We start from the raw sequence: 16109 nt of genomic DNA, 5'->3' as shown, positions 1-16109 counted from the left end.
CACCTCTAATGATCAGATTACTGCCTGACACAGACCAAAATGTGTGAAACAACCTACAGAAGTAGAATGATTTTCAAACACAGAGGCAGTCAACCACTTAGAAATGACTGTGACAGCTTTACACACTCCAGTTTGTGTACTGGTTACATGGATGATGAACATGCTGCTTTTGCTTGTTTAGTTGTCCTTTGGCTTTGGTCTGTTGCATAGCAATGTGTCTCTGTTAGTATCAGTTTATTCTGAACGTTTTGCACAAGGCATTTGAATGGAATGGGGAGTAAAAAGCATCCGCTGGTAACTTTTTTTTTCTTACATCTCAAACACCATCAGTATTACTGTTTGCAGCATTGATTTTTACTCTTGTTTTCACAAAAGTAAATTACCTGTATAATTTAGCTTGGTGGGTATTTTACTTACTTTTTGATATTCCTATACTGTAGGATTCAGATAAGTTTATTTGACCTATGAAGTAAACTGTATTTCTGTCTCGTCCCTGATGATGTGGCCTTCATTACCTGATTTTCTAAATTGAAAGGAGAATCTCCATCATTATAGAGCTAAAAATAATATTTTTATTTTTTTGCCATGGGATTTGCCATGGGATTTTGCCATGGGACAAAATTTTCCAAATTTCCATGTGAGGACCATGGTGCATGGGGGATTTATGCTGCAATGAACTTGCCAATACTCCTTTAAAAAAGAAGTGTCAGTTAGTGTTATTCACCATTTAGAGAGTGTCCTAGTAAAGGCACACGATTTTAGGGTTTGAATAAACAAAACCAGAAAAAAAAAAAGGGAGAATACACATACACACAAAAACCCCAGCCACAGAACCCCGTGCTTACACCATAAAAATACTTGTTCTCGGAATTCTAAAAGACCAGACTTCTGAATTTTTAGATTACTTTCAATTATTCAAAGGTACCTTATGGTTAGAAGAGTTTAATTTAGTTCTCTGACATGGAAATGCTTGTGCATATGGACATCCTGTGAACCACCTGTGCTTGTACTACCAAAACTAAGAGGCACAAATGAGGAGTTGTGTCACGCTAATGAGTCCTGTCTCTGCTGCAGGTTGTTCGGAGACAACCTCATGAGTTGTTATTGGTTTCCTTCTCACCACTCTCTGAGGTTAAAATCTAGCATAAAATGCATAATTAGTTACTGGTGGAGAGTATTTAGACCAAATACTTTGTGTCAGATAATTTACTGCTAGAGAGAAAACGTTACCTGGAGGTACTTTTTTACTGTTCTTGGGATTTGCAAAAAAAAAAAAAATTAAATTTTCATGTACATTTTACCACATGTGTAGTTGAACATAAGTTCTTCCTACAAAATAAAATGGAAAAGAACTTTGCTGTATAACTTGGGACAATTTTACCATGTCTTTTGCAAACTTCTGTAGACTGGTGTCCTTCTGGTTTATTATTTTACCTTAGGTGTAACTCCAATTAGTTTTCCTCCAGTGTTATTTTGCTAGGGTTTAATTGAAAGGGAAGTTTGAATTAGATTAACAGAGACTACAGGTAAAGTAAGATTAGCCTTACTTCACCATTTCTCATGGTGTTCTTTTTACCATTGTTCTTGGTTTTTTCTAGTAACCTAGTCTGCAGCTGTTTTTCCTTTTATTATCTCATTTAGAGAAGCAGAAATATAGGGGGGGTTTATGGTTATTTGTAATGCTGCAATTTGCTGTCTTCGCCCTGCTGACATTTCTATGTGAGCAGCAGATTGTCTTATTGCTGTGCTTTTTGCATCTTGAAAGAAAGAAAAATCACAGTCCAGGGATGTTACTTTCTTTTTTGTACTGTTCAGTGGTAAGGAACATTTATTTCCTCCTCCATTTCCACAGACCTTAAGAAATTAAAATTTTACTTCTTCCCCCAAATATTTCTTGTTTAATCCCTATTATCCCATCAGTTCTGTATCTGCAGTGTGTCACCTGTTATAGCTAGTGCCATCACCATCATCAGATTTACCTGATGATAATTCCATGCTTTCTGTTTCTCCTCCTGTCTTATTTAACTATATTTGGGTGAGTGTAAAGGCTTTCTTTATGAAGGAAAAGTATATTTTAAACCCATAGTAACAACCATGTTATTTATGTCATATCAGTTTTTTGTCTAGTGTGGTGATACAATGATATAACAGGAAAAAAAAAAGCAAAAAAATCCCAGTTTACAAAAACCCTCAACAGGCATCCTCTTGCTGTTGCTCTTTCCCTCATTCTTCCCAGGAGAGGAGGAATGCAAGTGCTGCATTGCTGGGTAGAGATGTCATTGTTCGTATACCTTTGTTTGCTCTTACCTAGCCCAAGAAAAGAGCTTAAGCTTCTCTTGAGCCTTTCATTCTGACACCAGCCAGATTTCTCATGTGACTGAGAAACCTGTGGAAAGGGGCAGGAGCAGAGGCCAGAGGCCCTCCCATTGTGTGTAGCAGGTCAGCACACACTGCAGCTGTGTGTACCTGCCATGTCTGGAGAAGGCAAGAAAGATGAGGCGGAAAATGTGTGATGATGCCCCTTCTGCAGCACTGAAGTCTAAATAAGTACGCATGATAGAAACAGATGGACTCTTTGTATTGGGTAAACCAGTTAGCAAAAAACCCTCGAAGTATTGAAGCATGTGAGCTATTTGCCACATTTCTTTTTTCAAGGAAAAATAGCCATTGGTTTTAGATTTTTTCATGTTCACTAATTGAACTTAAGGAGTGTGTCCATGTGTAGTTTTTTCACAACCACCTTTGATAGACAGCATCGTGAAATTTGTTGAACACTTCATCTGAGTGATTAACTTCTAAGACAGATCCAAGGACCATGTTCATTTTTTGTTTTCTCTGCTAGAATGTTTTGACCAGTTAGAAAGTTTTAACATTGCTTCTTTAAAATTTTTCTAATTGTTTCAGATTACTTCCACTACTTTTTTTTTTTTTTTTTCCCCACTACCCCAATTAATTTGACACTGTTTCTTCCATTTTGGGGGGATTTGGGATAGTATAGGAATATGATAGTTAGGAATGTATATTTTGAAACTTTTTTTGAGTATGCTTTTCTGAAAAGTCTTCCTCTAGTGCTTCAGGTAATAATTAGCAGAGATCTATTCATTTTCATTGTTTCAAAAATTCAACTAATAGTTTATTTACAAAGGATTGTAATTAATATACAGCAATAACATTGTAACTGATTTATTAATTGCAATGTGTTGCAATGGATGCACAGCATCAACAACAAGAAACTCCTTAAATACCAGGAAACAAACAAATTCGACCAGATAAAAACAATTCAGCCAGAGAAAGAACACGAAAAAGATTCAAACATGGACATTGTTCATAAAACTGATAATAGAGAAGATGCTGCAGTTCTGCCCTTCCAGCTTATTCCATGGGAAATTTCTCTGGAGAATGGGTGGTTTCCCATTCCTTTCACTAATTCAGAAAGTGAATTTGAATCATCATCTACAGAATGCCTTTTGCTTCTACTTATGTAATGTATTTTCACATTCTTGTTTAAGCTCTTTTCGTTTGGAAGAGAAGGAAAATTATTACCATAACTGTTTATAAAGACCCTCCCTAAAACTGAGGAATGTTATATCAGTTATTTATTGAATTAATATTGAATAACTTTCTACCTGTGGTCTTTTGAAGTGATTGCTGTATGTGATGTACCCATATAATGGATATATCATAAAACAATAACAAGGCAAAAAAGTGACAAAATGCCAGTTAAAATTCCTTGGTAAACTTTTAAAGTATCCTTCAAAATTCTAAATATGCCAGATTTTAAACTGAGTTTTTAAAATTTTATTTGTGTCTTTACAGAAAGCATTTTTATATTCTGATCTTACTAAGGAAAATTAAAATGTTGGCTTTTTAGTAAGTTGGAAATTTTAAATACCAGCTAGCTCTATATATGAATACAGGACAAATGTAAAGCAAAGTGGAACAATGATTAGAATTAAAGCACTTTGTGAAAAGAGCTCATCAAAGAATTATGAGGGAAGTTAATGTGCATAGATCAAAATAAATCCATACAGTATTGTCAACTACAGCACTGTTTAGTGGTCAGAGACAAATTCTAACTGCAGTATCACTTGTCCTTCCAGAAATCTTGGATCCTAAGTGAATTAGTAGGAAAAAATTTGGTTTCAGATTTAATTTATTTGGGTTTAGTTTTTCATACCTTAAGGAAAAAAGCTTCGTTAATGAAAGAATACTTCTCTTGAAGTGAATGTGCTCCCAGATACCACAGGTTTCCATTTCATAATTACCAGGGTTTATGTCACATAAGGTACATGAACACATGCCATTTATTGCATTTGAGATTTGGTATTTGGCTTATTATAACCTTGCAGCATTCCTGGACTCCTCTTCATAGAGCTGTAGGGCAAATTCCATCCAAGATAAAAACTGCTAACCTGTGAAAACTGTTAAAATTGCTGAATGAGATGATAACTGTAAAACAGATTATAATTGTCATAGATATAAAGTTTATCTTAAATTTTCAAAATTTTCAAATTGTGATGGTTTGTCTTATCCTGTTTGAGTATTTGAGTACTATTAATTTGTCACTGGTGAATATTAATAGCATTTTGTTTCAAGCAGACTAATTGAACACTTTCAAAATATCAAACTAAGTGTAAATAAGTTTTAAATTTGCTATGGTCATCTTACCATGGTGTCCTGAAAGTAGATAAACAATGGTTCAGCAGCTAACAAAAAGTATCTAATATATAATTAGGCAATGTAAAGAATACAACATTGGAACTAAGTTACTTGATGTAGTGAATTTTTAAATTTTATTCAGTGATGAACAGTGAGGCAGGTGATCTTGATCTGGGTTCATTTTATGGCTGAGTGAGAAAAGAATGCTGTTAAAGCAATAAAATAGTGTTCTTAAAATGTGCTAGAAGATTTCTGTATGAATACATTTTGACAATAAAATTACAAAGTGCTAACGAAAGCTGGTTTCCCCTCAGACCCTGCTAGGAATTTTTCATACATACATTGCTATATACATTATCACCTGAAGGACAAATAAGCACCTTTTAGGACCAATATTTCTGTATGATGTTTAGAATTGTAGTTACAGCATAATTCTTTGCCCCGGTGCTTCATAATATAAATTTTGCCAATCAAATTTTATATTATCAAGATAGTTAATGGTAGGTTAGGCATTTTGGTTTTGTTTCTTCATGTCGCAGATCAAATCAAATATTTCTGATTTTTTTTTTCTTTATGCCTGTTCTTTTGACATGAGAGAAGTAAATTTGTATGAAACCATAGGCTTAGCCAATGCTGGAAAAGGTTAATGTGAATATCTGTTGTAATGAGGCAATACCAGCAAGTCCTGCTGGTGAATGCACATCTATCTTGAAGTCATTTATTTGCAATATAAATCATATTGCTGAGATCATATCCCAAATGCAGCATGTGTTAATGGATCTTGATTTTTTTTCCTTTATAACTGAATTCATACCAAGGCTTTCAGCAGCACATAAATTATTTCAGCAGAACTTGTTTCTAATGTAAATTTAACTAGTATGTTGTTCAGACTGAAAGCACTTTCTAGTACACTGAGTTTGTGATTTATTAATGCTTTTTCCTGTCTCCAGCACGGTATGTTTTGCAAATGATATCAACTTGATTTAAGTTAAAATACTGTGTAAGTTTAGTTAGGGCCAATGAAAGAAATTTGGTGATTTTTAGAAGTATTGTTGTAATCTGTACTCAAATACCCATAATGCTAAACTAAACCTTTTTATGTCCAGTATTCTGCTCTTAATGCGAGTGTTTACTACACTCTGTGATGCTACATTCTGGAATCCATTGATATGAATTAATCTTCTGCTATTTTTTCATAACTATACCAATCTTATCTACCATGAAAATGTTTTTTCCCTTGATAGTTTCTTTGGTAATTGCTAAAATAATCTTTGTTTTAGAAATTCTTTAGCTAGAACCCACATTAAAAGATAATTAATCAGTGTCACTTCTCCATTAACAGCGCCTATCAAATGGCTCAATAGACTCAAATGATGAAGCCAGCCAAGTTGTTGAACTTCAGGAGCTGTTGGAAAAGCAAAACTATGAAATGGCACAGATGAAGGAGCGTTTGGCTGCACTGTCTTCTCGGGTGGGAGAGGTGGAGCAGGAAGCAGAGACTACGAGAAAGGAGCTCATTAAAACAGAGGAAATGAACAGTAAATATCAGAGAGACATTAGAGAGGTAAGGAATTAACCACACTCACCTCATATTTCTTGATTGTTGTTCCTGTGATATCTGCTACAAACTGATAGAGGCCAATGCACATGAGCAGAAAAGTTGAGCAGTGATGAAAGCCCTTAAACATAAGAGACAGAAAATTTAAACTAAGAAATATTACTAGAAAATTATTCCTTTCTCTTAATAAATGAAAGTAGAAACTAATTTTTCATTTCTTTCCTCCTCTTAAATTTGTGATGTTTCTCAGTATATAATCTCTTAGGCAGATCTTCTCAATATGTGTGGATGGTTAGCTTCTGGAATCTGTTTTAGTATGCATTAGTTATCTTTCTGTTACACTGGCTTTTAAGAAAAGACTGGATATAGTATCAGTGCCATGGTTTAATTGACAAGATGGAGTTGTGTTATAGGTTGGACCTGATGATCTCAAAGGTCTTTTCCAACCTAGCTGATCTTGTGATTCTGTATCATAGCTACAAGAAATCCCAGAGAATTCTCTTTGAAACTGAAGTTTTACTGCTGAGCATACTTTACACTCCTGTCTACTACTGGCATGAAAATTAAACTGGTATAAAATTGTATAGCGTTTTAATTGCATGGTTCCTGATGGGGCTTTTTCTGTCACATTAGGCAATGGCACAAAAGGAAGATATGGAAGAAAGAATAACCACACTGGAGAAGCGTTACCTCAGTGCTCAGAGGGAATCCACCTCCATACACGACATGAACGATAAGCTGGAAAATGAACTGGCAAATAAGGAAGCCATCCTGCGTCAGGTGCTGTACCTGCCTCAGTCAGTTGTTTTCTTCATACAAAATGAAAATTAATGTCAATTTACTATAAGAGGTTTCCATTGGGTTGATATGTTCAGTTTTAATCAACAGATCAGATAATCTAAAAAATCCTAAATTGCTCAGCATCTCTAAATATCGTATCAGCTGCTGCAGCTGTGAATGAAGATTTCAATGTGTACATTCAATGTTGGAAAATGACTGTATTTTCTGATAGAGTCTTGCATAAGTGCACACAGTCTTATTCCCTAAGTAGCGGAATATCTTTGCTTCTTTTGCAAAAATTTTGGAATTCTGATTTCTTAAAAATAGCTTGAACTAAAAGAATTCCTTTCTGCAGGAAAGATCAAAATTTGCGTATAATGCATTCTAATTATTTTACTGATGAGTAGAGTGCAAATAAAATTTTAAAAATCTTGATTAACTGTGAGTGTTTTAAGAAAGCATATAACATGACTGTGCAGCTTTCTCTCATGGTGCTTTGTTTCCATGGTGATTCCAAATCTGGAATGTAAACAGAAAGTAAAACACTGGTTTGTAATTTGAAGAATATGATATAAACTGAAAGTGAACATGAAGTGAATATAATTCATACTCTATCATTCAAACCCAACCTCAGTATCAGACTTCTTTTAATCCCAGCATGTCTTTAAACAATTTGAAGTGCTATATGGGAAATTAGCCTGTGTGATGGGATAATCTCTGCTTCTGTAATTGTATGCAGATATATTTGCACACACATGCACACATCCCCCTGTATCTGTGTGTGTATATATATGTATTTGACTACTTCTTCAAGGAAACTAAACCATCAGAACTCAAACTCTCCAGCTTTTGCCAGCTTTCTTAGACCATTTTAAGAGGTATCTTCAATTTTCAGGGAAAAAAGCCACCCAACGATGGAAAAAGTAAGATGCTTGTGTCTGAGTTCTTATTGTTGCCAATGTAAGTCATGCTGTGCTGCAGAGTTCTGCCTGCTCAAAGCAGGGATCGAAACAACTAGGCTGAGAGTATATATGGTGTAGTAGTTTGAAGGCAAAACAAATGAGAGGCTCCAAGTCAGAGATACAATTTAATAGGAAAAAAGAAAAAAGGAAAGAAAGTAAAATAAAATCGATGCAATAATACAAAAGACCACTGACAGAGTCAGAATACAACCTGAGCGTAGTGCTGGAAGCAGTCCAGATGAGGTGGTCTTCCTGAAGCAGTGATCCTGTGGAAAGGTCTGGTAGCTCGGGTCCTCTGGGAATCCAGTGGGTAAGCGCCCCTCTGGTGTTCAGAGTCTCTGCTTATATCCAGGCTGGAATGCTTGGTTTCTCCCTCTGGGCAGAGCATCCCACAATGGGATGGTGAGTCATGTGATAAGGCCTGATGGGCCCATTAACAGGGGATAGTCCAGGAGGGGGTTATCTGTGAGCTGTGTAGCAAAGGTGCTGATGGCCCATTAACAGAAGATAAGCCAGAGTGGAGGAGGCAGGGAGCACTGCCTCACCTGGTTTCAACAGTTCATGAAGATGGTGATAGAACATACTTCAACCCAGGACATATGGTCAGACTGAGAGTTGATTTGCAGCATTGAGATGAGAGACGCCTAGCTTTTCATGCTTTTTGAAGGATTAAAAAGGAATCTACAATCACACTCCATTTTCATTTTGTCTTGTATTACCTGAATTGAACAAGAAAGCAGCAACTTTTAAAAAATCTTAATTGTGTGGTGCATCTCAGTAGGTCAGAAAATGCTGCCATTCGAAAAAGTCCTATTTCTCTTTAATAGTTATCACAGCTTACTCAATTTTGCCTTTGTAAAATGAGATTTAATTGTAATGAATGAAATGTCACCTTTAACTTTTCATAAGATATGATTGCCATTCATTCAGAAAATTATGTTTGGTGATTTATTCTGGGAATTCTGTCTCTTCAGAATTGTACTACTTTCCCATTTTAGCTCTTATGTAATTTTTTGTAAGATAGACTGTATTTCCTTTTAGAAAATACACATTTACTGTCACCAGCAAAATTACTTTGCTTAAATAAATACCACATAAATCAGTGGAGCTTTTTAACCTTAATTAGTGCCATTTTACAAGTCCTTTTATCCACCTTCATGAGATCCTTGAGCCTCAAATCAGTAGTAAGACTGGCAGCCTACATTGTCCAATGCTTGGGTTAAAACCTCTCCAGTTACCTCTCCCACACTGAGGCATGTCTTGCCTGTTTATTAGGTTTTGCTATCATTTCACTGATACTTTAGAAAGGGAAAGGAAATCCTTAATATTGATTTTTATTTTTCATTCTTGTTTATCTGTCTTTGGCTTTCAGCTGGAAGACAAAAACAGACAGCTGCAAGAGCGTCTTGAGCTGGCTGAGCAGAAGCTGCAGCAGACAATGAGGAAAGCTGAAACCTTACCTGAAGTGGAGGCTGAACTGGCCCAGAGAATTGCAGCTTTGACTAAGGTACTGAGAAATAGGCTCACTTCAGAAGGCCCATTGTTTAATACTGATTTGCAGCCTGCTTCCTCACCTCCAGGATGAAACAAAGGTAGCATCAAGCTGATTTGAAAGAAGAAAATGTTTTTTTGATAAGTATGTGCACGGGAATGGTTTCAATGCTGTGTTTGTAATTCTTAGCGTTTTGATGACAGGAAAAGTAGTTATCTGTAAGTTAGCCTAGGCTATACTTACAAAGGAGTCATGTATTTCCAATACAGTGGAGCATTACCTACTCCAGGAGGACTCATTTTACGGTGTAAGAGTTTCTAATTTAAGGGTAGGCAGTGAGGGAAGTCCCTTTCCTTCAGGTACTTCTTCTGGATTTTTTCATATACCATGTATATAAACACCACCTAGTTTTATTGCAGTAAGTGCTATAAAATCAAATCCTGGTGGCCGGTGGGGTCATTTGTGCAACACAAATGAAAACAACTTCCAGTACATGCTTACAAGGTTTGCTTTGAATGATTCTTTGTATCATATATCTGCAAAGAAAAATGTGGAACTCTGAGTGGATTTCAAACTTTTTTTCTCTGATAAATTTATTATATGGCTGCTTTCTTACAGAGAAATAAGAAGATAAAGATAAATTTTCAGTAGTGTGATTTTTATATTTGGTGTCTAATGCTTTCAGGTGTGCATGTAGTTAATACTATAGCTCAAGTATTATCAGCTTCATAAAGGCATATTTTACTCTTTTGTTTAAGGTTTACTCTTTGTCTCTTAAAATTAGACAAAGAAAAATGCATTTAAGAGACTGTATTATATAGAATTCTGATTTATCTAAGCTTTCCTTTCTCTAATGTCAAGGAATGCTTCTATTTATGTGCTGAGCTGTTTTTAAGTTTGATGGACTTTTGTAGTTCCTATGCTTTCCATTTTTAGTGAAACCTTAAATGCTGTGCAGCTCATTAATAAGTCTGATTTTTAAGGAATTTAGTTAAGCAGAAGAAACAAAGAAAGGAAGGCTTTTGAGGGAATTTGTGTGGGTTATTTTTTATTAAGGCAAGATCATTATTCAGTAATCAAGGGTTTGTACTGTCACTTTAGGTTTGTGTGAATGGGTGTAAAATGGAAAGAAAGACTGAAAATTGGGGGAGATGGTGGGGGGAGGAAGGCAAGAAGAATCAGCAAAAATAGTTACATGAAATACCAAATAAATTTCATTGGATTTTAATAAAAAACTCAGGTGCACAGAAGAGCAATCCCTTGGCATTTTAACTTTTTTTTTCCCAATTGTTTCTGATTCAGCAAATAATCGTATATTCTAATGCCCTCAGTAGTTTAAAAATACTGTTTTCTATTTTAAGAGGATTTTTCCCGAATAAGTTCTCCAGCAATTAGCCACCAGTAAGTATCTGGCAGTCTCAAGCATGTCTTTTCTTGCAACTGCATTTTTCCTTGAACATATATTAATGACAAAAATTGTAAGAAGAAATCCCATTTCAACCATGCAGAACACTCAGGGACTTCCATGAGATACTGTTGTTATTGTGACCATAAAGCTGCAATATACATCTCTGTTTGTCTTCTTACATTATTTCATGGGATGTGGTTAGAGAGCTGTGAACAGAGCTGATGCTCCACCCCATTTCACTTTAATGTACTTGATCAACATTTTTTCCAAGTGGGAAACTCTGAGAAATAGGTTGTAATGGTGGTTCTGTTCATTTCTCAGTGATTACATGAAAAACTGAAGACATGTATTTCAGTTTAAATTGTGCTGCCTTGGAAATATGACATGGAAAAGAATGTTATAATTTGGCCAGTAGGCTAAATAGGCTTGTGGCCTATGTGTCTTGTGTACAATTTCTTTGCAAACTGTAGAGCTTAATAAAGTGCTGCTTTGACAGCTCTGAAGTTTAAAGTCCATTAATTTTCATGGATCACATAAATGAGGCTGTGAACCAAGGATGCTGTAATCACTGCAGCTTATTAAGTCGTTGTAAGTTAGCTAGCTGGTATGCCCTTACATGTGGCCAGCTATTCACCGACAACTGCAAGTCCTGCCTGAGGGGCTGAATAACGCTTAATTAACTTTGCCTTGGTTGGACTTCATGCCAACATACATGCTGTCTGTAGGACTCAAATTGTCTGGCTGCAGAATCCCCGAAGCCTGCCTACCTGAGCTGTGTGATCCCTGCAGTGTCTATGTAGAACAAGTAAAAGAGGAGCCACCAAATCAGCTACTGTTTCTGCACTAAAACAAAAAAGTCAAAACTGATTCTCCATCCTTTAGTACTATCTCAGTGAAAGTGGCTTCTCTGAGATAAATGTGGTTACAATCATATGGAAGAGGTGAGTTAAGCTTAACGTGCTTTATATGGATTTTAAAGTAAAGTAATGGGGGTTATCTGCTTTGCTGTGGGTAAAATATAAGACCAATAACTTACATATGGAGATAAACCAGAACAAGTATGTTCTGGATTTGGCTATGATTATTTGCCACTCCCACCCCACCCCTGTAGATTTAAAAGGTGCATGTTACAGCTCTGCATTCAATTTTTTTAATATTTTTTCTCATAATAAATCCTGGGCTGGGATCTGCAACTGAAGGATATAAATTGTGATCCCTCTGTCATGTCAGTTTTTAAAATTAGTTGGTTTTCCATTTTTTATGTATATAAGCTAGTGATATCTTTTTCTGCTACTTTTCCATGCCCGAACTAGTCCATAAGGAGTGAACTTCCAAAAATTTGGACTATACAATGAACTTGGATAAGTACCCATAAATTTACCTGAATCATTTGAACTTTTCTTTGGCTTTGTTTTCACTGTGTTCTGCCCATTGGGTGAGCAACTGGAGGGTTAGTCAGCCTCTGGCAGACTAACCTGGAACAGCATGATCCCATACACTGTGCTGTCCTGCCTGGCCATCACACTGGTACCTGTCTGGTCATGACAAGTAGCACAGCTCTCAGCATGTGTCCCAAGATTTAGGTTCCCATGACTCATTGAGCCACCTTCTACTCACTCTCACAGTATTGGTCTGTTTGCCTGTCCTGGAGAAGAGACAGTTCTTAGTAGAGAGAACCTTCCTCCTGTATTAATCTTTCTTTATCCAAGAAAATGTTTCTTTTCCTCAGAAGGGACAGACACTGGAGCATCCAGAATCTTCAGATGGCTAGTCTGTCAAACACAGTTTCTCCTTGGATGTGTTCAAAGAGAGGTCTAGTAAGGCCAGCCAGCATCCACCTACTTCCATTTACTCACTCCCACTAGCAGTCCTTCACCCCCTGGGTGCTTGTGCAGCAGGGGTACCAAGTCACTTCTCTGATCACAAGACAGCAGTCAGCATTTTACACCATCATTCCTGTATGCAGGTCACCACAAATACCAGCCATGCTTTTCAGCTGCATTAGAGAAGCACTGAGACGGAGAAGAGGAAACCATATCATAATAAACCACATTTAGCATAGTAACACCTTCAGTTAATTTTAAAGGTGATAAAAAATGACTTGAGAGTTGGAGGCAAGTGGGACATAGTTTGTTTTGTGTCAGTGTGGGGATGTGGTTTGCTTTAAGCAGGGAAGAAGTTGCAAAAGAAGCAAAAGGAGAATGTCTGCCATGAAAAGGATGCAAAGAAGGGAAAGAAGTTCCACTGCAAGGAGTGGATGTAGTTAATACATAAACCTCTCTGAGAACAAGAGAGAGAGAAAATATGATGTGTTAACAGGAGAAGGAAGTTAGTAAATCCTCTTACAGGCTAGAGGAAAAAAAAAAAGTCTTTGAAGGGGAGGGAAGCCAAAGAAAATTTCACATTTACAACACATCCTGCTTCTCAAAACCACCCCTCTTATTTTGCTTCTATTTTCTTGGGAGTTTTTGGCCTGATAGGAGGAAGAAATGAAAGAAACAAATTTGATGAAGCTAAATTGAAGGAGCTGTTTACTAAACTTTGGACGTACAGAAGGTGGTGGGAAAACAAAAGAGGGGAAGGAAAGTGTGACTATCCAGTGACTGAAAGATTGGGATTTAGCAAAAGGGGACACCTGAGCCAACTCATTCTGTCACATTGGTAACAGGTTAGATGTGAGCAAGTAGCTGATAACTTTGTGTGCTGTTGCAACTCTGTCACCGTGATCACCTATTTGCACCCTCAACTTCATAGCTCAGTCCAATAATGCATTATTTCTTTGTGAATGATACCCTTATTAAAAGGATAGACTAAAGTAATAGATGCTAGTAGAAGATCTGGAGAGTGCAGATGTTCAAAAGTCAAGATCTCACAACTGGGGAAATTGTTTATACCATTAGAAAAGTTTGGATTTGCTCCTGCAACCCAGAACAAAAAAAATTAAAAAAAAAAAATAAAAAAAAAATCTGGCACCTATATTATACAAGTGATTTCTGCATCTGAATTTGGATTTCTTTCTTTTCAACTAAGATTCAAAGGCCTAGAAAATGTTCAGTGCCATCAGTAACAGATGATATGAAAGCAACATCTTTTTTGTGGGTGCATTAGCAGCAGGAGCACCAGCAGAGTTTTAACAGGGTTAGAGATCACACAAGCTGCTTTGGCATTCCCTCAATGCAGAGTTTTCCTGGCTGTTACTACCTTGTGCTGGCTATTCCATGGCACAGAGTGCAAAGTGAACACTAAGACTCATGCTGGTTTCTTGTAGGGGTCAAACATCATCAATTTTTGTCCATATGGTTTTAATCCAGTTTAAGATGCATGATTTCCCAAGTCTATTTATAACTGAATGTTCTGGCTAAATACATTAAATGCTAGTTGCTGAATACCACACAATGTGTCATATTAATCCTCCTGTACAGAGTAGGAGCAAACAGGCATGCAAGTCTTACATTGAAGAAAGAATCTAGGATAAGGCCTATCAAGCAAATAGTTATGTGAGCTGTAATTTACAGTTTTTTACTCAGTTCTTAGTAAAACAAGATTGGAGAAGTCCAGATTTTCTTTAGAAATCTCAGAGTCCACAGTGATCTGTGCTGTCTAATGTGTGCCTAAAATTCTGCTACGGAAGACCTGATGTCTCAGTCTCTGCCTTGTGCCTCAAACTACAAGGCTGAGATGGACACATTCAGTATTTTTGTAGAAGGCTGCCAAGTCTCTCAAAGAGCTTATTCCTTATAATTTCTGTGTCTGACTAAGACACATGAACAACAAGAAATTGTTGCTGCCACAGGTATACCAATCCTAAGAGCATGTCCTGGAGAAGTCCTTAGGGAAGGATCTGCAAATCCTTTAGCTAACATCTGACTTGCTGCAGGGGATTTTTTGTTTGGAGGGGGTCTCTTTGTGACCTGGTTGGGGGCCTTCCTCAATGTAAACGATGATGGGAGATGTTGAAACCCCTGTTTTGGGAGTATGTTCCAGCGGGGGACACAGGTTACTGGAGTTCTTTGTCTGCAGGTGGGTTTCTGCAAGTCAGAGAAGATGGGACTACATACATGTGTTTCTGTCTGCCCTTTTGATTCCCATCCCTGCTGCAGGGTGCCATGCCTGCAGCTGCCACAGAATAACCATTGGTTGAAATCCCTTAGCTGATTTAGAGCCCAGAGAAGATATTAAGTCTGTGCACCTGTGTTTGGTCTCTGCCAGACAAGCACTTGAGCCTAATTATTGAATATCTTGGCTATAAAATAATTTGGTCCTTTTAGAGTAATTCATAATAACACTTTCAGAACAAATGGTACACAAAGGAAACATAAAATATTCTAATACATTTGCAGTGTTTAGAATAATGATGTTTGTTTTGATCCTATGGCATATTTAATTTTAATTAACTTTCAAATTTCTCTGTTCTACCAAAGAGATGTAAAGATAGCACATACCCCGCTGAATTATTAAAGCAGCAGGAAGTTATGAAATAACAGATAGCTATAAGAATCTTAAAAGAACATCATGTTCTTTCAAGAATGTTGTCTATATAAGAATTCAGGTAACATACATAATTCTGACAATAATTTCATTCCTTCTCTTCCAAAAAAATTTAGACCTAATTTCACAATTATTTTCTGCATTGAAAAGATCTGCTAGGTATTATGACATGGTTTGGACTGAAAAAATTATATTTTTGTTTGAAAAAAAGGTAACTTATACAGCTAACTGGACAGACTGTCTTTTCAAGGACAGGTTATGACTGGCAGCACCACATTTCAGAGGATGTGAATGAGATCCCTTTGAACCTAGAGGTTTTACTTTGCTTATCTACATATTTTGCATTAAGCTGCAACTAAGTGTATGGAAGCAATGCCTTAAGTTTAGCTTTCATATTTTCCAGATTCTGTACTGTATTAGTATATAACTCTGAACTTCACATAAAGTTCTCCTCACAGTGTAGCTAAAAAACAATCCTTTTCCAGCCAGAGAACCAAGGACACCATTGCAGCTTCAGGCTCCAAAAGTGTAAACAACAGTGAATTGAGGCGAGCAATCTGGGAGGATGGGACTTCATAACCTGAAGCTGTAATTGGACAATTAACCCCAATATGTAAATGTACCAAAACTTATAAAAGTGTGAAAACATGTGATCCATTGTCCAGCTTGGGTGTAGCCACAGCCAGGCTCTTTTACTGCCCAAGGTGTATTCTTGAGAGGCCTTTTTAATAAATACCTATTTTATTCCTTTAACACTGTCTT

At 36.7% G+C, this 16109-nt stretch overlaps 1 protein-coding gene across 4 annotated transcripts in view; it reads left to right on the top strand.

Moving 5' to 3' along the window:
• PPFIA2 (PTPRF interacting protein alpha 2) overlaps positions 1-16109 on the top strand; it is a 293356-nt gene that overhangs the window by 220168 nt on the left and 57079 nt on the right. For all 4 annotated transcript variants that reach the window (XM_066183313.1, XM_066183312.1, XM_066183316.1 and 1 more), the window contains 3 exons: positions 6002-6223; positions 6851-6997; positions 9332-9466. In XM_066183313.1, coding sequence (XP_066039410.1) covers positions 6002-6223; positions 6851-6997; positions 9332-9466 — 504 coding nt within the window. The remainder of the gene's footprint in view (positions 1-6001; positions 6224-6850; positions 6998-9331; positions 9467-16109) is intronic.

Source organism: Chamaea fasciata, unplaced genomic scaffold (assembly GCF_029207755.1).
Source record: "Chamaea fasciata isolate MVZ Bird 193981 ecotype frontalis unplaced genomic scaffold, bChaFas1.0.hap1 SCAF_5, whole genome shotgun sequence".
In the NCBI taxonomy this organism is placed as follows: domain Eukaryota; kingdom Metazoa; phylum Chordata; class Aves; order Passeriformes; family Sylviidae; genus Chamaea; species Chamaea fasciata.
This window is presented reverse-complemented; position numbering and strand designations above follow the sequence as displayed.